Source organism: Ambystoma mexicanum, chromosome 11 (genome assembly GCF_040938575.1).
Source record: "Ambystoma mexicanum isolate Mex_15411 chromosome 11, UKY_AmexF1_1, whole genome shotgun sequence".
NCBI lineage: Eukaryota > Metazoa > Chordata > Amphibia > Caudata > Ambystomatidae > Ambystoma > Ambystoma mexicanum.
In genome coordinates this window covers 1,005,940,237-1,005,963,690 of record NC_090934.1, presented here as the reverse complement: position 1 = coordinate 1,005,963,690, position 23,454 = coordinate 1,005,940,237, and the positions used below count along the sequence as shown (strand labels likewise).

The 23,454-nt window shown below is 47.2% G+C and overlaps 1 protein-coding gene across 1 annotated transcript in view; it reads left to right on the top strand.

The window, feature by feature from the left end:
• The window catches only part of SPG11 (SPG11 vesicle trafficking associated, spatacsin), a 1,688,331-nt gene that overhangs the window by 341,219 nt on the left and 1,323,658 nt on the right, over positions 1-23,454 (top strand). The window contains exons 9-10 of the mRNA XM_069624201.1: positions 6,481-6,613; positions 7,751-7,906. Coding sequence (XP_069480302.1) covers positions 6,481-6,613; positions 7,751-7,906 — 289 coding nt within the window. The remainder of the gene's footprint in view (positions 1-6,480; positions 6,614-7,750; positions 7,907-23,454) is intronic.

Sequence of the window (23,454 nt, the reverse complement as noted above, 5' to 3'; positions counted from 1 at the left end):
TTATTATTATTTTAACAATGGCACTTAGCCTTTGTTGCAAACTGATTCTGTTATTTTTTGTGGTTTTAGTTCTTCTGTTTCTACGTGTTTCAACCTGAAATATTGATCATTGTTTTTTGTAGTTCTTTTTCTGCCGCACAATGTTTTTCTTTCTTTTAAATTATGTGTGTAACCAGGCTGCAGAGCTAGAAGCCTGGCCAGGCAGCATTTTCAAAGAGAAGGTTGGGCAATGGACCAAGAAGAGAGGACGGGCATGGAAGCCAGGAAACACGCTGGGAATTCAGGAAGCAGAACTTGGCAGCAGAGCCAGGATGTATGCCCATTGCCCAAAAGCATGCTTTGGCCTCCATGCCCATAATCGGTGACCAGTGACATATAGATAGAAAGAAGAGTCGAATGACAAAGTCAGAAGTGTGGCCTAGCAGCAGAGCGTATTTCCAAGCATAGTGGCAGAGCCAAGAGGCAAGATTGGACAGCAGGCCAGAAAATGGCCCAGGCAGCAAACCCAAGCAGTATGGACAAACAGGGCAGTCAAGCTCTGTGTGAAGTGAGTGCATTCAGGTATTCAAACCAAGCATTGGGACAGGCATTTGATTATATTACAAGACCGGAGGCGAGCATTATGCTTTTCTTCTTTAATCACTGCTCAACAGCAATTCAAAACTTCATCATTTAAACTGTTTTTTTTTAAAGAAAGTATGCCCAATAGGCTTAAAAAACGAAAAACAAACAAATATGGTGCCACAAGACCACAACTCCCAAGAGTCGTAGAGGCTCTGTAGTCAGTACCGTCCACCAGTGGAAGTCCCCTGGCAAGTATAAACACCCATGTCCTTAGGTACTTTCCTCTTCTTTTTTTGCTGGCTCAACAGTTAAGTACACTTCATTGATTTATATCTATATTCACGCTTTGTGCAGGGATTTCTATTTCGTTATGAGCGTAATTTATAACTATATTCCCGCTTTATGTGGGGATTTCGATTTCATTAGAGGCGCGTAGGTCTGGTATGTGTAATCCGTGCAGCATAATAATATAAGACTGTTGCATTCTGTGTAAACACGATCGATTTTGTTGGGAATAGAAGCTTTTATTAGCCGGTATCGAGTATTGGCTCCGGCGTAGCATATTACGAAGGAATGGGCATCCCGCGAGTGATCTTGCTCGCTGCTGGGAGCCCATTCCTTCAGTGACAAAAAGATTTGCGCATCCGCTCTGGAGCCGCGGACACAGTAGTGGCCCGGGCACATCGTTCCGCGGATGGTCTCTCCTCGCATAACGTTAATTCCTCGAACGTTACGCATTTTGACAGCTCTCGAGCGCGGTACGGATTTCGGTCAGTCAGAAAGACCCAGTCCGGATCGAGCACGATATTTTTAAGAGGCTTGTAAAAAAAATAAAAGAATAAGAAAGAACATTTTTTCATACGCTCTGTGACTGCATCTAGCAGACAGTCTATTCAAGTTTCAGAGCACCTGATAGCAGCCCCATTCAGACAGAGATGGCCTGCGACAGGGCAGAGGAGTACTCTGATCAGGAGCAACAGCTGCAGGAGGAGGAAATAGACCTCTCCCAGAGCTTTAAAAGAGTTCTGGGGGATTCCCTTGTTAGAGCAGTAGCTCAGGGGGTTCAGCCTATTCAGGACAGGCTGCAGGTCCTGGAAAATTTATTGGGCACTAAAGCTGGCAGAGATGAAGACCCAGGTGAGGGGACCTCCACCACCAAGCCTCTACAGAATGATTATAGGGGGTGTAAGGGAGCCCATAAGAGGAAACACTCTTCTACCCCCCGGGCTTAGACACGGGGAAGAGAGAAAAGCCCTAGGAGGCAGCTGATGCCTTTAACAGGCTCAAGGATGCGTTCCTTTCCAGATCAGTGGTGCCCAGCCTCGTATCCCCTACCCCAGGGGCGAACAATATAGGGTTGTGCCCTCTTCCTCAGATGAATATGACGAACAGGAGGAAGAGGAGAGAAGTCTGTCAGGGAGTGGTACGGAGAAGAAAGGAGAGAGCCAGAGAGAGGGAAAAGCCAGCTTGGTGGAGAGTACCCCCGAGGACGATATGTCCGATATGTTTGAGCCTGAAGCCATCAGGCATCCGAGATCCACGGACTGGACGCCATCCCCTAAGGTGGCGCTATACATGGCTCGGAAGATACGGAAACCTCTAGAAAAAGAGACCAGGTTCAGATTAAAGTCAGAGTGTCCCAGGCCAGAGCTCACGGGGAAGGTGGCAGAGACCCCAGAGCTTGATCCCAAAATGTTAACTTTCGTCACGAAGGCCGGTAAGGACACTAGGAAAGGGATGGACCGCGCATGGGGGTCCTGTCAAGCTAAAATATTGGACTTGACGGGCCCCATAGCTAAAATTATGGATCTCGCGGAGAGAGCAAAGGACACCGGAGAGCCGGTGGATCCGTATGTCCTGGCCGGATGGGCTCCTAGGAAATGCAAACACAGCCATCTCAGCGGAGAGACGTAGGTCTATGCTTTTAAAGATAGACAATAAATTAGGAGACTTGGCCTCTTACGAGGCAGGTGAAGGGGCCCAAAGTCTTCTGTTTGTCGACACATTCGTCAAAGAAATGAATACGTTTGTAGGGACGTATACTGCGCTTGAAAAAGCTCAAGCATCAATTAGAAAGGTATTCCCTACCCGGGTTTTTGCAGGGGCCGGCCGCAACAGAGGTCGCTCGTCCGACAGCAGTAATTTCAACAGGAGAACTCAGGGGCCTAGGGCCCAATACTGGGAGTCACGTCAGTAGGACACGTTCTTCCCAAGCAGAGGCAGAGGATTCAGAGGGCGCCGAGGAAGAGGGTACTTTAGGCAGCAGAATAGTTCCACAGGTGAGAGAGAGCGCAGCGCATTATCCCCCGGTGGGCGGGAGGACATCGCTTTTTATGAGCAGCTGGCGCGAATTATCAGCAGATTTGTGGGTGCTTCAGACAGCCCAGGGATTTCCGCTAGAATTCGTAGGGGAGCCGAGGCAGACTCAAATCCCTCAGCGCATGCGAAGCTCAGAGGAGGAGATGGCCCTTTACGATGCAGAATTAGAAGCACTAGCGCGGAAACAAGCGATGGAGAGGGCGCAGCCGCACTCGTAGAGCTTCCTGAGCAACATGTTTTTGGTTCATCGCAAAGGAAAGGTGAGGCCAGTTATCAACCTGAAGGAGCTGAACGGGTGGCTGGTCTACAGACATTTCAAAATGGAGGGAATGCACTTATGGGCGGACCTCCTGAGGAAGGACGATTGGCTAGCTCGGCTAGATTTGAAAGACGCATACCTCACGATACCCATAGCTCCGCTATTCCGTCGCTTTCTACATTTCAAGTGGAAAGAGCAGATATGGCAGTTCAAGACCTTGCCCTTCGGGCTAGCGTCGGCGCCTTGGGCTTTCACAAAGCTAATGAGGCCTATAGCCACCGCATTGAGAGAACAGGGAATAAGGATGATCATTTATTTGGACGATATATATCCTTCTCGTGGCAGAGAGCAAGGAGAGACTTCAGGAGCAGGTTCAGTGGGCAGCAGACTTCATCTCCAGCCTAGGATTTTTGATCAGCAGAGAGTAGTCAGACCTTGTGCTATGCAAGAAACTAGAATTCCTAGGTTTTACCATAGACACGAGAAGAGCCACTCTAGCCCTTCCGCCTTCCAAGATAAAAGCCATCAAGAAGGATCTGAGGACAGCCCTGGGGAAACAGCTTATTTCTCTTCGGAATCTAGCCAGGATAGCGGGGCTTCTGGCGGTCTCCATTCAGGCTATTTTCCCCGGACCTCTGCATTATCGGGCCCTCCACAGGCTCAAGATCAAGTATCTGCCGGAGGGATGGAGATATCATCAAGTCCCGTTAGACGAGGACAGCAGGACAGAGCTCCTATGGTGGCTGAGCAATATGGAGGCATGGAATGGCAGAGCTATCTTTGGAGGCCGGCCAGAGCTCATAATAGAATTAGACGCCAGCAGGTCAGGCTGGGGAGCCAGGTGCGGAAGCACAGAAACCGGAGGGAAGTGGTCTCCAGAAGAGCTAGAGCTACATATCATGGCAGGATCTTTCGCAGTGAAAGCCTTCTCCAAGGACAAGGCGCAATGCTGCATTCTGCTTCGCATGGACAACATATCCGCTGTGAGGTATATCAACAAGCTAGGAGGAACAAGATCAAAATGCTAGTGGAGATTGCCAAAGACTTCTGGCACTTCTGCCTAAGCAGGAACATATCAGTCAAAGCAGAATACCTTCCGGGAACGAAGAATACAGTGGCCGACTGGAATTCTCGCTATATGGTAGACTCCAGCGACTGGAGACTACACAATTCAGTTTTCAGAAAACTGCAACACAGGTGGGGTCAGTTGCATACAGATCTGTTTGCCTCCCGGCTAAACAAACACCTGCGGAATTACTTCAGTTGGAGACTAGACCCGGAAGTGCTGGGAACGGATACGTTTCTGCAAGTGTGGGGACCTCACGTTCACTATGCTTTTACACCCTTCGCAATGATAACCAGAGTCTTAGCGAAGGCTCGCAGAGACAGGGTCGAGCTGGTGATAGTGATTACAGAATGGAGGTTGCAAGTCTGGTTTCCGATTCTGATGGAACTTTCCACGGATTTCACTCAGAGGATCTCACACCGAGAGGATCTCCTCGTAGATCCAGCAGGAGCTTTTCACCCTCTGATCTTGGATCAGAGCCTAACTCTTCTGGCCTGCAGAATTTCAGGAGAAGGTGGCGCTTGCCGGGACTTTCAGAAGAGGCTATTGAGCTCATCAAAGTTTCATGGGCCCCCTCGACAGTCGGGAGCTATAATTCCGCTTGGCAAGCCTAGGATTTATGGTGCAGGGAGAGGTGTATTCCTCCCATTTCAGCTCCTATAGCTCAAGTCATAAACTTCCTAGCGTCTCTAAGCGCGGAGGGGAAAGCTCTCAGAACAATTGGGGTGTATAGGTCAGCCATTTTGGCAGGGCACGAGCTGGTTGAGGGAGTACCAGCGGGTGAGCACCCAGCATTAGTAAGACTTCTCAAATGTATTAAGGTCAGTAAGCCTCCGTTGCCCAGGTATTCAGTCCTTTGGGATGTTACAAAGGTGCTACACATGTTGGAGCAATGGCCAGAGAACGAACTCTTGTCAGACAAGCAATTATCGGGGAAGCTGGCCACGCTACTATGTTTAATCTCATGCAGACGTATTTCTGATGTGAAAGCACTATAGATAGATCGGAAAATTTTCTATCCCGAGGGGGTAACCTTCAACATAGCGCAGCGCACTAAAACTAACTCCAGAATAATTACTTACCGTATTTTCCAGGTGACAGCAAGCTCTGCGTAGCGAAATGCATAAAGCAATATGAAGCGGTGATAGCCGCAGTGAGACCTATGGGAGTGACTCAGCTGTTTATCGCGTGCAGGAGACCTTACAGGGCAGTAGCCTCTGCTACTATAGCGAGATGGGTAAAGGAGGTCATGAGTTTGGCAGGGATAGATATATCTATGTTTGGAGCACACTCAGCCAGAGGAGCTATGGCTTCAGGAGCCTTTGCAGCTGGTGTTCCGCTGCAGGAGATCATGAAAACTGCAGATTGGTCCAGTGACTCAGTATTTAGGACATTTAACTTCAAGCCAGTAGCTAATATTGCAGCAGCAGTGATGCAAAGCTTTGAACAAGCATAATGCTTGCCTCCGGTCTTGTAATAGAATACAGATTGCCCATGCGACAAGCGCAGGAAGTCTTGATTCTATTAAAGACACGGAGGCGAGCATTATCCCGCCCTACAGAATTGGGGGAAATTGGGAATAATGTTGTACTGGATTAGTATCGTTGAGTTATAAGAAGAGTTCCCAGCCCTAACGATTACGATCTCCCTTTGTTCGCAGGAGAAGATCAGAAAAATAACAGGGATTGATGGAAGGTCGAGAAGTCTGCCTTCGAAGGGAGGAACTTTTTGGTTTCAAGTTGAATAGGTTGAAGAATTGCAAGAGTTATGCAGCGAGACTGGAAAAAGAAGAGGAAAGTACCTAAGGACATGGGGGTTTATACTTGCCAGGGGACTTCCGTTGGTGGACGGTACTGAGGCTAAGGACTACAAAGCCTCTAGAACTCTTGGGAGTTGTGGTCTTGTGGCACCATATTTGTTTGTTTTTCGTTTTTTAACCCTATTGGGCATTCTTACTTAAAAAATAAAAAAAACAGTTTAAATGATAAAGTTTTGAATTGCTGTTGAGCAGTGATTAAAGAAGAAAAGCATAATGCTCGCCTGCGTGTCTTTAATAGAATCAAGACTTCCTGCGCTTGTCGCATGGGCAATCTGTATTCTAGCTGGTTTGGAGTAGACCCAAGCAATGGAGATATGGCATAGCTGTCAAGCCATGACAAATGTTATTAGTGAACCAGGAAAGAAGGCCTATATTTCACTGTTATTCCGATGATTAACTCTTGAAGAGTAAGGGAAATCTTTATTTCACTGTCATTTTCATCATGTTTTTCAGGCAGGGTTGAAGAATCGCCAATTGGACACAGTCGATTTCTTCTTGAAGAGTAAGGAAAATCTTTTCAGCCCTCTATCCCAGTGCATGGTGCTGGAAACCCCAGGGAGCATAGAATACCAGACATACTTAAAAGGTAGGTAACAGGCATGGATACCTCTGCACCGTACATTGACCATGTTGTGTACCAATTAAAAGAGCTCATATAAATGTTGATTGTAGTGCTTGTCTGGGACTGCCACTGAACTAACATAACTCTAGGGTGGCAGAGTCAAGTATTACTCTCACACTGGCACCTGCTAGCCAACACCAACCTTGCTTTTGTAGTGGCATAGTTCTTGTAGGATGAAGTCATGTTCGAATTTTTTTTTCCCACTTTCTTTGTATTAAGCATTTCAGTACACAAGAAAACAAAAAAGCCAGGAAACTCCTGGCTACAACAAAGTGAAACAACAATGCAAGATTAAATCCGCCCCACAACACAAGACCTTGCCAAGGCTAAACAGGCGATGGATATTGAGAGCAGTAGCGCAGAACAGAGTTCATGGTCCTGACATAGTAGGGCCAAGGCAACACCCAAGGCCAACGGGAAAGCAGGTAAACAGGCACCTAGGAACACAAAGGGAAATACAGGGTTCCAGCAACACAGTGAAGTTACAGTCTCATAGCAGCACAATCATCGTTTAGGAGAACAGCTGTCCAGTCTTGCACAAATGAGGACATTGTGTCGTTGGTTATAGCCAACAGTTTTTCGTACGTGAAGATGGACCAACGCTTGGTAAGCCATTCAGCCTTAGAGCGGGTGGAAGAGCTTTTCCATTTTTGAGCGAGAGCAAGTCTCCCCGACCTCAGCATCGCCCCAACCACCCTTGGAAAAGAGTGCCAATCAGAGTCGGGCATGGGTGTACCCAAGAGAACCTCCAAGGGGAGAAGGGATGGGGCCATGCTTACAATATCCTTGCTCCAGCTAAGCCACTCAGCCCAATACACCTGAACGGCCGGGCAGTCCCACCACAGTGTGCTAATTTTACAGTGATAATTGCCAAGTTTTGTAATCAGTGGGGATCTTTAATTACTTTCTCTGATTTCACCAGTGTGAGGGGCTGGAGGGACCAGGCATTCACACATAGAGCAGTTCACAGTAATGCTTCTTACTTGTTTTGTTGATTTTTGTTATAAGATTTGAACAACCCCACATTGTTGGGAGTCGGATGGTCAATTTTACATGTAGTCTCTTTTTGGCTTAAACATTTATGATGTATATTCTCTATAGATGTGGAGGACCTGAGGCCTGCCTTGGACTTGCTTTGCTCTGCAATCAGGGAAAATGATTTGGAGACTCAGAGTAAGCCCTTCTCAGAGCAACTCCTGAACCTAACATTGAAGTTCCTGAACAAACAGATCCAGGAGCTCTGCAACCATGCAGACGGTAAGTTTCACTTCTGACAAGTTCTCCCTGTGTGTTATGGTGCAGATCTGCAGTGACCTAGCCATCATAAACTTAAACGGGCCTGCCGAGTTTGTCATGTGACCAAGAAGCCATGGTATAAATTTGCAAGTCTACCTTGAATAACCAAGCAACAACCATTCTACCCTGAAGAGCAGAGTAGCCACCATTTTACCCTACTTAACAAAGAAGCCATTGTGTTCCCCTGCACACTCAGCCATCCGCCATTCTACTTTGACCTCCCAATCTCCTCCCACCCCTACTAGCACTGTGTTACCAAAATCCCCTCCTTAGCTGCTGCTCTACCCTGATCATTCATGGCCTTGAACAGCCAAGCCTCCAACATTGTGCAATCACTAGTCAAGAAGACACCATCCTACCCTGGTCAATATCTTGACTGCTGTTGTAAAGTCACCAACGAAGCAGTCACTGTTTAAATGAATCAACAAAGTAACTTCTATTCTACACTAAACTACCAAGCAGCCACTGTCCATTGCTGCCTAATGTAACAATCATTATTGTGCTCCCTCGGCTCCTAATAACGTCTCACTCCATGCAACCTAACCCATCTCTTGCAGGTCCCCAAGTGATAAGACCATGAAAATGGCAACAGCAGTATTGTGCTATAGCAAACCCACTAACATACTGTTAAAATGGATTTTCACAACCTGCCCTGTGGGAGAGTACTTAATGAACATGGTAATTGACACTTGGTTCTAGCCAAACTTTATCAAGGTAAGCATGGGCAACGAAGTAAGGCAGACTTTAGGAGATAGGGAGTTGCATATTGGTACAGTTAACAACTGTCTCTTGCCTTCTTGTGAATGGCTGAGTTATATTGTTTTGTCTTAATGCTTGAGTGTTGTTAAATAAATACACATATGTTGTACTTACCTTTGTGAACAATCTATTGCCTGTCAAGCTAATACGTTGCCATACTTTACACAAAACTACTGATCTTGTATGTCTCGGGCTAACTGCTGTTCTGTGTCCCCAAGAGACGGTTAAGTTAAGACTTTTGTATGAAACCTTTGCATATTGTCAGGTTTCCTTCTCTTATTCAAGTTTCCTTTTCATTATTTATCCTTTTCAGATTAGCTTTGTGTGGGTGGGAAGTTTTCCATTATAGTTGGTTAGGCCTTAACTTGATGATTCAGAATCCTGGTTCTGACCCAAGGCAAGATGGAGCCTCACAGTGACAGCTCTGATTGGCTAGAAGACAATGCTGAACAACAATGAACATTCTAAACTGTCACTCTGTGCCTTTCATCATCAAAACCCCATCTGAGAGGACGTGTTCAGTGGCTGCTCCTGCTTTAGTATTAGGCCTGGTGGATTTTATCCTTCAGATCTCAGCAGTTGAGCGGCTACTTTCTTGGGGGTTCAGGAGAAGTCTTCAGCTGGCAGGAATTCGTTTTGGAAGATAGGAAAAGCAGGAAATCTTTGTGAATTCGCTAAGGAGATAAGTGACTTTATTTCTACTGTAAATCTGTTCATCTTAAATACAGTCTCCTTGAAAATTCGTTAAAAGTAGTGTTTCAACTAAAACAATTGAACTATCGGTGTGCGCTTGTGTTTCCAGTGCGGTGTTCCTTAGCGCGAGATTTTGACTGTAACGTGCGTATTCAAGTGAGCGCGTGCTTTCTAGCGTTTGTATTCCGAGCGCGAGCAGAGGTTGGTCTCGTGCCATTTTAAAAGCGCGTGTGTTTTATTGCGCGAGAGATCCTTTTCGCCAAAAGCTATACGCAGCGTGAAAACTACAAAGCGCGTGTGAAATACAAAGCGCGTGTGAAATATAAAGCGCGTGTGAAATACAATGCGCGTGTGATTTTTAGCGCGAGTATACAAAGCGCGTGTGAAGTATAAAGCGCGTGTGAAATACAATGCGCGTGTGATTTTTAGCGCGAGTATACAAAGCGCGTGTGAAATACAATTCGCGTGTGAAATATAAAGCGCGTGTGATTTTTATCGCGTGTGTACAAAGCGCGTGTGAAATACAAAGCGCGTGTGATTTTAAGCGCGAGAATCTGTTCGTCGCGTGCCTTGTGAGTGCGCGTGTGTTTTTTCCATCGCGAGTAATTTTGCGCGTGACAATCACTTCGTTGCTTTTGAACTCAATAGCGCGGGTGTTCTTATTTCGCGTGTCTCGCAGGAGAATATTATTGCGCGGGTGGACCATTGCGCGTGTGAATTGTTGCGCGTGTGGATTTTTGCGCGTGTGGATTACTTGGATCGCGCGTCTTCATCCGTTTGCGCGTGTTCTTCAAACAGGAAGATTTCTATGTGAAGTTCAACGATTAATGGAAATAACCTGCGTGTGCAGTTAGCACGTTTTTTCCTCTTTCTTCAAGGATTCAAAGACTCAAGATAATTATAAATAGTTTGAAAAGTTTTGATATTACAAGAAAGAACATTTTATAGACAATCTAATTGAACTACCAGTGCAAGTTGGAAAAAAGACAAACAAAGAACTAAAACTTCCAGTTTTGCCTAATGTAAGAAGTTGCTGGGAATTTCTAGTATCGCAAGTAAGAGAGATTTTCAGCTTCTTATCCGCTTCTCTAAGAAATTTCAAGAGAAGAACCAGGTAGGATTCTCAATTATTAGTTAAGGATTAATTACTTCCCGTTCATAAGGTTAAGTAAGTGAATTAAGAAAGTGTATATGTTATTCTTTATCCTCTGCAGGTTCAGCACTGATTAGCCTTGACGCAGTCTGCCTGGTGTTGTTTTGTTGTCCCATTCCCCCTTTCCCTTTGGGGTGTAGTTTACAGAGCTGTATTGAAAACTAGTTCTGGGAAATACATCTCAGGGGGATTGTCGGGGGTTCAGCAGCTTCCGCGGATACAGGACCTCTCAGCCTGACAGAATGAAAGGCCAATAATTTAGTCCGCCCGAGCTGTCATGAACCCCGACGAATCCATGGAGATGTTAGGATCTTTGATTAGGGAGTTACGGGAGGAGTTGAAAATTTCTCGGGATGAGAATGCTTTACTTAGTCAAAAGGTGGATGACTTAAGTGTTAAAGTTACACAAATTCAACAGAGGGGAGAAAGGAGAGAGGATGAGGTTTCAGGGGGCGCAGGTTCTCCACCAGAGTTAGAAAGAGAAGATCAGTTACCACACATACAACGGGCGCCTACAGTGGCAGAAGGGGTAAGGAGTATAATTATGCCAGTGCCTTTGGCGTCCCCAGAACGTTATCATGGGGATTCCAAGAGATTTAGGGTGTTTTTAACACAATGTGAATTACATTTTATGAGTAGACCAGAATTATTTCCATCGGATGCTTCTAAGATAACATTTATGTTGTCATATCTTTCTGGGGAAGCATCTGCTTGGGCTGGGTTGTTGGTGAGTCAAAAGAGTGCGGTTTTAGAAAATTATACCAACTTTTTAGAGATATTCCGAAAAATGTTTGATAGAAGACAGCTATCTCTGGAAGTGGATGGTGAACTTATAGAATTAAAACAAGGTAATAGAGACTTGATTGCTTATATAACACAATTTAAGTCCCTTGTGTTAGAAAGCAAGTGGCCCGAGGCTAAACAAGCTTCGTTGTTTTATCGGGGCCTTAGAGATGAGTTAAAGGATGCCTTGTCTGGAGTAGTTGAACGCCCTCCTACTTGTGAAGGTCTGATTGATTTGGTTATTCAATTGGATTTCCGTTTGAGTGAAAGGAAGGCAGAGAGACGTCATGGTCAGAGTGATGTAAAGTCTATACTTAGAGTAGATAGACCCAAAATAGAGAGTAGACCCAAAGGGAATAATTCATCTCCAAGAATCAGAGGCCCATTAACAGTGGAGGAAAAGACTAGGAGGAGAGATAATAATTTGTGTTTATACTGTGGAAGAGGTGGGCATTTTTTAGGAAACTGTCCTTACACTCCCAAGAAGACTTCTTCCTCAGCAGTCAAGGTACAACAGATCGCCAATACGGTGCAGACAGCGGTTCCTCATATAACCATAAATGTATCCTTATTTTTTGATTTGGAGTGTAAGGGAAATGGTCCTGTAATGATTGACTCTGGTGCGACTGGGAATTTCATGGATTGGGGTCTGGCCAAATCGTTGGGAATTCCAATTATTCTGAAGGAGGTTGTAGAGCAGGCTAGGGCTGTTGATGGTACATGTTTATCTTCTGGTCCTATTACTCATAGAACTGGTTCTTTAACTTTGGAGTTATCAGGAGGTCACAGAGAGATAATTTCATTTGAGTTAATTGATGCCCCTTTGTTGAAGATTATCTTAGGCATGCCTTGGCTTACTCTTCATAATCCCCTAATTGATTGGAGTGCTAGGACAATTGACATGCAATCCGATTTTTGTAAAGAGAATTGCTTTTCAGGAAGTCTCTTAGAGGAAGAGGTAAAACAAAGTAATTCTGTATCTAGTTTTCTGGCTGAGACTGGAATTGGAGGTCATGATGTGGGAGCTGTAGTGGGTCAACTTCCCCAGTGTTACAAAGATTTCTGGGACGTATTTGATGAGAAAGTGGCAGGAGAATTACCACCCCATAGATCCTTTGATTGTAAAATTGAACTGGAGCCAGGAACAATTTTGCCTAGTAGTAGGGTATATGCTCTTACTGAGAAAGAGAATGATTATTTAAAAGAATATTTGTCGGAAAATTTGGCCAAAGGATTTATTCGTCATTCTAAGTCACCTGCGGCCTCTCCTTTATTTTTTGTACCAAAACCGGATGGCTCGCTTAGAACTTGCATAGATTATCGAGCAGTTAATAAAGTCACTATTAAGAACCGGTATCCTCTTCCTCTCATCTCAGAAATGCTTAATCAAATACAAGGAGCAAATATTTTCTCTAAATTAGATCTGAGAGGAGCTTACCATCTTGTACGTGTGCAGGAAGGGGACGAATGGAAGACAGCGTTTAAGACCAGATTTGGGCTGTTTGAATATCAAGTTATGCCATTCGGTCTATGTAATGCTCCAGCGGCTTTCCAATTTTTCATTGATGAGGTTTTTAGAGAATTCCTGGATATTTTTGTTGTCGTTTATATCGATGATATTTTGATTTTCTCTTCTGACCTAGATCAACATCAGAAACATGTGCGCTTGGTGTTACAAAAATTGCGAGAAAATCATTTGTTTGCCAAATTGGAAAAAAGTCAATTCCATACCGATTCTGTGGAGTTTTTAGGTTTTATAATTTCACCTAAGGGTTTAGAAATTAATCCTAAAAAGGTGCAAGCCGTTCTTGAATGGCCCCCTCCTACTAAGGTTAAGGAAATACAAAGTTTCTTAGGGTTTGCCAATTTTTATAGGAGATTTATAGAAGGTTTTTCTCGACTGGTTGCTCCTATAACGAGACTTTTGAAAAAAGGAATGAAATTTGACTGGGACCTTGAAGCAGAAAAGGCTTTTCAAGAGTTAAAACAAAGATTTACTTCTAGTCCAATTCTAATTCATCCAGATATTTCTAAACCTTTTTTTGTGGAGGCGGATGCTTCAAATTTAGCGTTGGGGGCGGTGCTTTCTCAAAGGAATGAAACTACTGGTCAAATACATCCAGTTGCATTCTTTTCTAGAAAGTTTTCTGCTGCTGAAGTGAACTACACAATTGCTGATCGGGAACTGTTAGCAATAAAATCCGCTTTTGAAGAATGGAGACATTTTCTTAAAGGAGCAAGACATACAGTAACGGTCCTTACTGATCACAGAAATTTATTGTTTTTAAAATCTGCAAGAACTTTGTCTCCACGACAACTTCGTTGGTCTTTGTTCTTTGCAGATTATGATTTCATTGTGACTTTTAAACCTGGAAGTCAGAACAAAAAAGCTGATGCGTTATCTCGCCAATTTCCTGGAAGTGAAGACAAAGAGATTATAGAACCAGAACCTATAATTGCTCCAGAACGTTTTTTGTTAGCTGGAGCCATTAAAGAAATGGATTTTTTGAATGAAGTTCGTCAAAATATGTCCTTGCAGAAGATGGAGGAGTGGGTGAGACTGGATCCAGCTAGAAAGTTGAAAGACAATCTTCCTTTTTTTGATAATAAGCTTTATGTACCTACTGATGAGTTGAGAGAAAAGGTTTTGAGAAATTGTCATGAATCCATTTTAGCAGGACATCCTGGGTTCAGAAAAACTCTGGAACTGGTTCGAAGAAATTTTTGGTGGGAAAAAATTCGCCAAGACACATTGAATTTTGTTAAAACTTGTGTAGTCTGTGCACAAGCAAAAAGTCAAGTTGGGAAGCCGCATGGTTTATTGGAGCCGTTACCTGTTCCTCCTCGTCCTTGGCACACAATTTCTATGGATTTCATAGTAGATCTCCCTCAAGATAAGGGTTGTACTACCATTCTTGTTGTGGTCGATCTTCTTACTAAAGAAGCACATTTTTTACCAATAGAGGGAGAGGTTACCGCGGAAAAACTGGCTCATAGTTTTTTGCAAGGTGTAGTTCGACTACATGGACTCCCAAGTCAAGTTATCTCTGACAGGGGATCTCAATTTATTTCAAAATTCTGGAGGGCCTTCTGTAAGAAACTTGGAGTGGAAGTTAGTTTGACTTCTGGGTATCATCCGGAAAGTAATGGACAAGTGGAGAGAGTAAATCAAGAATTGGAGAAGTTTTTAAGGTGTTATTTACAAGCTAGAGAGGAATGGGTGGATTTGGTGTGGTTGGCAGAATTCTCTTACAATAATTGTGGAAAAGATGCTACTTCTATGTCCCCTTTCTTGTTGGGTCGTGGGTTTCATCCTCGCTTTCTGAGTTTTGAGGTGTTGGAGGAGGATTCAGGGAATCCTAGAGTGGAAGATCGCTTGTTGATAATGAAAAATAACTTGGATAGAGCAAAAAAGGTTCTGGGAGAAAATAAGTTGAAATATAAGAGATATGCCGATTTGAGAAGAAAAACTGGTCCTGAATATAAGGTGGGAGACTTAGTTTGGCTTTCTACCCGATACCTGAAAATTAAGGGGAAGAATAAGTTCAGTCCAAGATTTGTAGGCCCTTTTGAGGTAGAGAAAATCATCAACCCTGTGGCAGTACGATTGAAATTACCCAAGCAGTTGAAGGTACATCCTACCTTTCATGTTAGTCTTTTAAAACCAGTTTGTTCAGGAGCTAGATTCAGAACACCACCTTCCCCTGTGATTTTGGAGGATTCATCTGAGGAATTTGTGGTTAAACAAATTTTGGATTCTAGGAAAGTGAGGGGAAGATTGCAGTATTTGATTGATTGGGAGGGATATGGACCAGAGGAACGATCTTGGGAAGATTCAGTTGATGTACATGCCCCCCGTTTAGTTGCTAAGTTTCACGCTAAATACCCACACAAGATAGGCCCAGAGACTGGGCATTAGGAGGGGGGTACTGTCAGGTTTCCTTCTCTTATTCAAGTTTCCTTTTCATTATTTATCCTTTTCAGATTAGCTTTGTGTGGGTGGGAAGTTTTCCATTATAGTTGGTTAGGCCTTAACTTGATGATTCAGAATCCTGGTTCTGACCCAAGGCAAGATGGAGCCTCACAGTGACAGCTCTGATTGGCTAGAAGACAATGCTGAACAACAATGAACATTCTAAACTGTCACTCTGTGCCTTTCATCATCAAAACCCCATCTGAGAGGACGTGTTCAGTGGCTGCTCCTGCTTTAGTATTAGGCCTGGTGGATTTTATCCTTCAGATCTCAGCAGTTGAGCGGCTACTTTCTTGGGGGTTCAGGAGAAGTCTTCAGCTGGCAGGAATTCGTTTTGGAAGATAGGAAAAGCAGGAAATCTTTGTGAATTTGCTAAGGAGATAAGTGACTTTATTTCTACTGTAAATCTGTTCATCTTAAATACAGTCTCCTTGAAAATTCGTTAAAAGTAGTGTTTCAACTAAAACAATTGAACTATCGGTGTGCGCTTGTGTTTCCAGTGCGGTGTTCCTTAGCGCGAGATTTTGACTGTAACGTGCGTATTCAAGTGAGCGCGTGCTTTCTAGCGTTTGTATTCCGAGCGCGAGCAGAGGTTGGTCTCGTGCCATTTTAAAAGCGCGTGTGTTTTATTGCGCGAGAGATCCTTTTCGCCAAAAGCTATACGCAGCGTGAAAACTACAAAGCGCGTGTGAAATACAAAGCGCGTGTGAAATATAAAGCGCGTGTGAAATACAATGCGCGTGTGATTTTTAGCGCGAGTATACAAAGCGCGTGTGAAGTATAAAGCGCGTGTGAAATACAATGCGCGTGTGATTTTTAGCGCGAGTATACAAAGCGCGTGTGAAATACAATTCGCGTGTGAAATATAAAGCGCGTGTGATTTTTATCGCGTGTGTACAAAGCGCGTGTGAAATACAAAGCGCGTGTGATTTTAAGCGCGAGAATCTGTTCGTCGCGTGCCTTGTGAGTGCGCGTGTGTTTTTTCCATCGCGAGTAATTTTGCGCGTGACAATCACTTCGTTGCTTTTGAACTCAATAGCGCGGGTGTTCTTATTTCGCGTGTCTCGCAGGAGAATATTATTGCGCGGGTGGACCATTGCGCGTGTGAATTGTTGCGCGTGTGGATTTTTGCGCGTGTGGATTACTTGGATCGCGCGTCTTCATCCGTTTGCGCGTGTTCTTCAAACAGGAAGATTTCTATGTGAAGTTCAACGATTAATGGAAATAACCTGCGTGTGCAGTTAGCACGTTTTTTCCTCTTTCTTCAAGGATTCAAAGACTCAAGATAATTATAAATAGTTTGAAAAGTTTTGATATTACAAGAAAGAACATTTTATAGACAATCTAATTGAACTACCAGTGCAAGTTGGAAAAAAGACAAACAAAGAACTAAAACTTCCAGTTTTGCCTAATGTAAGAAGTTGCTGGGAATTTCTAGTATCGCAAGTAAGAGAGATTTTCAGCTTCTTATCCGCTTCTCTAAGAAATTTCAAGAGAAGAACCAGGTAGGATTCTCAATTATTAGTTAAGGATTAATTACTTCCCGTTCATAAGGTTAATTAAGTGAATTAAGAAAGTGTATATGTTATTCTTTATCCTCTGCAGGTTCAGCACTGATTAGCCTTGACGCAGTCTGCCTGGTGTTGTTTTGTTGTCCCATTCCCCCTTTCCCTTTGGGGTGTAGTTTACAGAGCTGTATTGAAAACTAGTTCTGGGAAATACATCTCAGGGGGATTGTCGGGGGTTCAGCAGCTTCCGCGGATACAGGACCTCTCAGCCTGACACATATCCAATAAGGCTTCAAATATGGGCTTTGAATGAGGGTCTGTAATGCCTTTCCAATGGAGATGACATTTCAGGAGGGTTACACAGTTGTAATCCCTCCCATTCCCTGCCCCTAGCCAATGTAATGCCTATGGCTAATCCCACCCATTCCTGCCCATCTCTGAACTCTGAGTTTATGGAGTCCCCAATCTTTGATAACTGTGTCTAAGGAACCCATCTTTGAATGGCAAAGATACCATGCATTTTCCTTTACTTTTGTTACCCCTAGTTTTGGTGGGAATACAAATTAATCAGTGTAATTTCTATGCTAATTTGTTGACAAATAATAAAGGAACGAGCAGTTAAGATGTTTATTTTTAAAGAAGAGGAAAGCAATAATCTAAAAGCACTCAGTCGTTTATGAGCCAGAAAAGTTGCTGGCTCCCTGAAGGTTGCATGCGGCCAAAGCAGGTAGGTGCCAGGCTCAAAGGTTATATTTTTTTCCAATTCTGTTTTTGTCCCACACAGAGCGAACAGCCTGGGACATACACAGATGGTTGGCTGATTCGATTTGTGATAGCCCTTCTGGTCCCAGGGTTTCCCCAGTGTGGCCGTTAGCACTCTGTAGTAACCCCTCCACCCCCCAACTCCCCATTAAGCAGCTCTGTGTGTTTTACTTTCTCCAGCATGGGGTCTGCCATGGATTCACATGCTCATGAATATTCCCCGTTGTCAGGCTGGGAATCATTGGTAAAAAAAAAAATCAGTTTGTTTTGTTTCTGAACTGTCTTTCTACTAATAACCAATCACTGGTCTCCGGGTCATACTGCCCCCAGCCAATGACTGCCCTCTACCTAAGCCCCTCCTCTGGCAGCCATCTTCAGATTTTTACCGCACGTTCAAGTGTTGGGAGACCTTGTGCTATAGCTCTCGAGCTTTTACTGTGTGTTGTGTTTTGTCAAGGAGTTTTACTCAAATTCTTTGGTCAATTCGAGCCTCAAGCTCCACCGATTCCTCTTCCGATTAACAGGGACCAGTTTTGGAAATTTCTATGCCCCTCAAGGGCGATTTTTCGTCGAATTTCACTTCTTGGAGGATTCCAGAAGATCTTTGAGGCCCTACACCACGTGGACATGGCCCAGGACAAAGGAGACTCGACGCCCGTTGGATCCAAGCTGTTTAGGATCTGCCCAGGATGTGGACTTCAGAACGTCTTCAAGGAAGATGAACACTCCCAGTGTCTCTACTGCCTGCACTCTGACAAGTCGCACGTGGAGGAAGACTGTGCGTTCTGCAAGAACATGTCCGCCTGGACCATGAAGGACCGTCGTACACGACTCGCCAACTGGCTGGAGTCGAAAAGCCCAGCAACAGGTGAGAAGAAGTCGTCTGAGCGGTCTTCTAAGACCTTTGAGGGCGCTCTGGCGACGGGGGCCCAACAGAAGGCAAAGTACCGCAAGTCCGCAGGGAACCGGGAGCGCCGTTGGTTCGGGCTCCTAGGCTGCCAGGCCAGGCGCAATGTCACAGATGCCGTCAACCACAAGCTAATGCTCCAGCTCAGTGAAAAGGAAGTCTGAGAACCCGGGTAAGCTTCGGGAGAAGCCCTGGCTGATCCCGGCGGGAAAAGCCAAGGGGGAGCGATGCGGTGACACCCCTCCCCACAGTGAAGGCCTCCGACGCGCATAAGGTTGTGAAGGCCCAGATTCATCCGGCTATGGCCTCGATTGAAGTAGTCGTGGAGTCCCCAGTGGAGATGGCCTCCAGGCCTAGAGTTTCCCTGCCATCCCAGAGGGAATCGTCTTTCCAGCCAATCGAAAAGACCCCTGTGAACTTGAAGCCCCGGGACGAGAAGGAGGGGGGGCGCGATAGCCCTAACGGGCTCAGATACCTCCTCCGAGGACAAGCTTTCGGTCGTCCAGGTGGTCCTGGACAAGAGATTCGACGAAGTCGGGGCCTGCAGGAAGGATCCCGACGAGGTGGACGTGGAAAGCGAGGGTGGAGCCGACGAATGGCAGGTTGACGAGGAACCGGAGGAGCCTCTGCCGACAACCCCGTTGCTACCGATACCAGCACTGACGGACAGGTCGGACGACATCTTGCTGGTGCTGCAGACCCTGTGCACAGAGATAAGGACAAGGTTGGCCTTACCGCCAATGGACGATCCAGCGGCGCCTGGACCTTCGGGGAGCCCTCCAGCCAAGCAGAGGTGAGTCCATCCCCCCACCTTTCCATCCTTCACCTCCATCCCCTCCACCGAGGGGCGAGACGGAGACTAAGACTGCTACGATGGGGGCGGACAACGGCGGAGACGACGGAACAGATCTCCCATCGCCCCCTTCCCGAGCTTCCACTCCCGACGAATTTGGCTCGTTCCACGCCATGATCGCCAGGGCCTCTGAGCTTTTCCAGCTATGTCCTGAAGAGCAGAAGAAGGAAGGATTTCTTTATCAGTGACGAGAGGCCAAGAGGAAGACCGTACTCTCGGTCCCACTGTTAGACGACATCTGGGATGAGGGACTGTCCCTTCTGAAGAACCCGTCCATGGCTCCTGCGAAGAGAGACCTTTATGAGAAGATTCTGCCCCTACGTGCCTCAGGGTGCAGCCGTCCCCGGACTCAGTGGTCTGCGCGGCGGCCAAGAAGAAATCGGCAGTGGCAACGGCATCTTCTTCCACTGCCCCACCGGACGGCGAGTGGAAGAAGCTGGACACCATGGGACGGCGGGTCATCTCGTCGGCAGCGACGACCATTAAGGCAGCCAACGCTCTCGCTATCGTGGCCCGCTACGATAGGGAGCTTTGGTTTAAACTCGTCCCCCTCCTGTACTTCCCCCCGGACGACAAGAGAGCGGAGGCCCTCGAAATCCTGCAGGAGGGCGATGTGGCTTCTGACCATGCCATCACGGTAGCCACGGACATCGCTAACACTGGTTTTCGACAGATGGGCAACAGCATTTGCCTTCGCCGGCGCGGGTGGCTCAGGGCCACCGATTTCCCTCAGGACGTACAGACCAGGGTACTGGACATGCCCTTCAACGGGAACAACCTGTTCGTCAAGGCAGTGGATGAGTCACTACAGGCCATCGAGGCAGACACCGAGACGGCCCATTCTTTGGGCACGCTTCATCAGCGAAGGCCGTCCTTTCGGACCTCCGAAGGCAAGTCCCAAGGTGCCACCAAATGATTCAGCAGCAGCTCTTAGTCATACCACCAGGCGGCCCGTTCTTTGTCGCAAGAAGACTACAGAGGCCGCAACAAATTGTCGCCGTTGCCAAGGGGCCCAAGGGGGCAAGGCCTCTGTGAAGCAGGACTGAACCGGCCGTGGCATCGGGCCCCCACCAGAGCACCCCGGTGGGAGGCCAGCTGGCGAAATTTGTCAGCGCGTGGGAATCCATCTCCACCGACCGTTGGGTGCTGGATGACCTGGCCCACGGGCACACCCTGGCGTTCCAAAGAAAGTGCCCTGACTTTCCACCGGTGACCAGGAAAGAAGACCACATCCCACAACTACTTCTGGAGGTATGAGCGATGCTGGCAAAGGGCGCGATAGAACTCGTCCTGAAGAGGCTCCGGTGATCCGGAGTATACACACGGTACTTCCTTGTCCGAAAGAAGACCGGCGGCTGGCTGCCTATCCTGGACCTCCGCCGCCTCAACAGGTACATAAAATCCCAAAAATTCTGGATGGTCACCCTTCAACATGTGCTGGGACAGCTGGAAGAAGGGGACTTCCTGTCGTCGCTGGACCTGGAAGATGCATACTTCCACATCGCCATACACAAAGGACCTCAAAAGTTTCTGCGCTTCGTGGTCCAGGGGAGGCACTTTCAGTTCAGGGCACAGCCCTTCGGTTTGAAGTTGGCGCCAAGGGTCTTCACCAAGTGCCTGGCGTCGGTGGCGGCGCGGCTGCGCCTGCAGGGGATCCACATCTACCCCTATCTGGACGATTGGCTTATCCGAGCGAAGTCAAGGCAACTCGCCGTCGACCACACAGCGAGGACCATCCGTCTGCTCACAGAACTGGGGTTCGCGATCAACTTTGCGAAGTCCTGCTTGGTGCCATCGCAAGATGCACTTTTCCTAACGGCCAGACTCAAAACAGTGGCGCGGCTAGCTTCACAGTCAGAGGAGAGGATAAAGGCCATCCTGTGCAAGGTACAATGGCTGTTGACCTTGGAAGTAGCCAGGGTGAGGTCCAAAAAGTCCCTGCTCGGCATGATGTCATCATGCATCTACATCGTGCGTCTGTGCAGTTTGCGGATGCGGCCACTGCAGGAATTCCTCAATGCCCGTTGGATACAAGTGGCGGGAAGCTTCGAAGACAAGATCTCCCTCAACAAGACTTTCTGTCAAGTCATCCGGTGGTGGGGCACCCGCGCGCATCTTGAGGCGGGCATGGACTTCCAAACTCCAGCGCATCAGGAGACGGTGACAACCGAGGGATGGGGCGCGCACACTGGAGATCTCCATGCAAGAGGCCTTTGACTCCCGGAGGAGAGGTCCCTGCACATCAACGTCCTGGAACTACAGGCCGTGTTCTGGGCCCTAAAGTCTTTCCTTCAGTCCCTCAAGGGCAAGGTGATACAGGTCTTCAACGACAACACCACCACAATGTTCTACATCTGGAAGCGGGGGGGCATCAGATCCCAGCTCTATCCAAGGAAGCACAGGAGCTGTGGCACTGGGCCGTAGCCCAGGGGATGTTTCTGGTACCCTTTCACCTGGCAGGAGTGAAAAACACAGTCGGCGACTCACTCAGCAGGGAGATGGAATCTTGCCATGAGTGGGAGCTTCGGCAGGATCAAGTAGATCTTCTATTCCGACGGTGGGGCAGTCCCCAGATTGATCTGTTTGCGACAGTGACGAACACCAAGTGCCGGAGGTTCGCCAGGAGGTTTCATTCTCCTTCCCCTGGGACGGCCTCTTCCTCTATGCATTCCCACCGGTGCCGCTGCTACTGCGACTCATCAGTCAACTCAGACGGTCCCGGTGCAGGATGATCCTCGTCGCACCGGCGTGGCCGAGGCAGATATGGTTCCCGGACCTTCTGGACTTGTCAGCGCCCCCCAACCCCCAGTCAAGCTTCCGACGGACGCAGATCTTCTCACCAGGGAAGGCGGCGCGATCCTTCATCACAATCCAGGATCGCTGACCCTGCAGGCCTGGCTCCTGCAGCACTAGAGTTTGGAGGCTACGATATCCCGGCAGACTGCAAGGAGGTACTTGCCAAGGCCAGGGCGTCATCGACTCTTAAGTGCTACGGACATCAGTGGAAGAGGTTCGCTGTCTGGTGCCGTGCACAGAAGATCAACCCTCTACGGATTACGTCCCCTCAAGTGCTGCCATTTTTGCTGTCGCTGGCCAAGGCGGGGCTGACACACGCCTACATCAAAATTCATCTGGCAGCTATCTCCCGCTACACCAGGACTCCGGGCGGTCATCGCTGTGGTCCTACCGCCTGGTGAAGGAGTTCATGAAAGGACTGTTCTGCTCGTTCCCGCCGGTGAAGGCTCCGGCCCTGGCGTGGGAGCTCAACGTGGTGCTGACCAGTCTCATGGGCCCACCATTCGAGCCTTTGCATTCAGCGCCACTGAAATTCCTATCTTGGAAGACCGCGTTTGTTGTGGCCATCACCTCTGCACGACGAGTGGGAGAGATCCAGGCCCTCTCCTGTAAGCCGACGTACCTGACATTCCACCAGACGAGAGTAGTGCTGAGGACGCACCCATCCTTCATGCCCAAGGTGCCGTTGGACTTCCATCTCAACAAGCCCTTGGTGTTACCTGTTTTCTTCCCGTCCCCTTTGTCGCCGGCTGAGAGGCCTTTGCACTCGCTGGATGTGGCTAGAGCGCTGAAGTTCTACGTTGACCGCACGGAGAGTTTTAGGAAGATATCACAGCTGTTTGTGAACTTTGGCCCTGTGAACCAAGGGAAGGCCCTCTCTAAGGATTCCATTTCCAGATGGCTCTGCGGCTGCATCATGCACTGTCAGGTTGGCAAACCGACCGTTGCCTGCCCGTCCGAGAGCCCATTCGACCAGAGGGATCGCTGCAACTACGGCGTTCCTGTCTGGTGTGCCCCTGCTGGACATCTGCAGGGCTGCTACGTGGAGGTCGACGCACACCTTCACGAGATTCTACTGTGTCGACTGGGATTCCAGGGAGGAGTCCAGAGTCGGCCAAGCAGTGCTGCGCAACCTGTTTGCTTGAAGTTCAGCCTGGTGAGGAGGTAAGAGATGCTTAATGTTGAGTTGTTGAAATGCTTAATGTTGAGCCTTGCCACCTCCCGTGGTTGTGCATGTGTGTACTGATATGTATTCTTGTATTCATGAGCATGTGAATCCATGCCAGACCCCATGCTGGAGCAGGAACAAGTTACTTACCTGT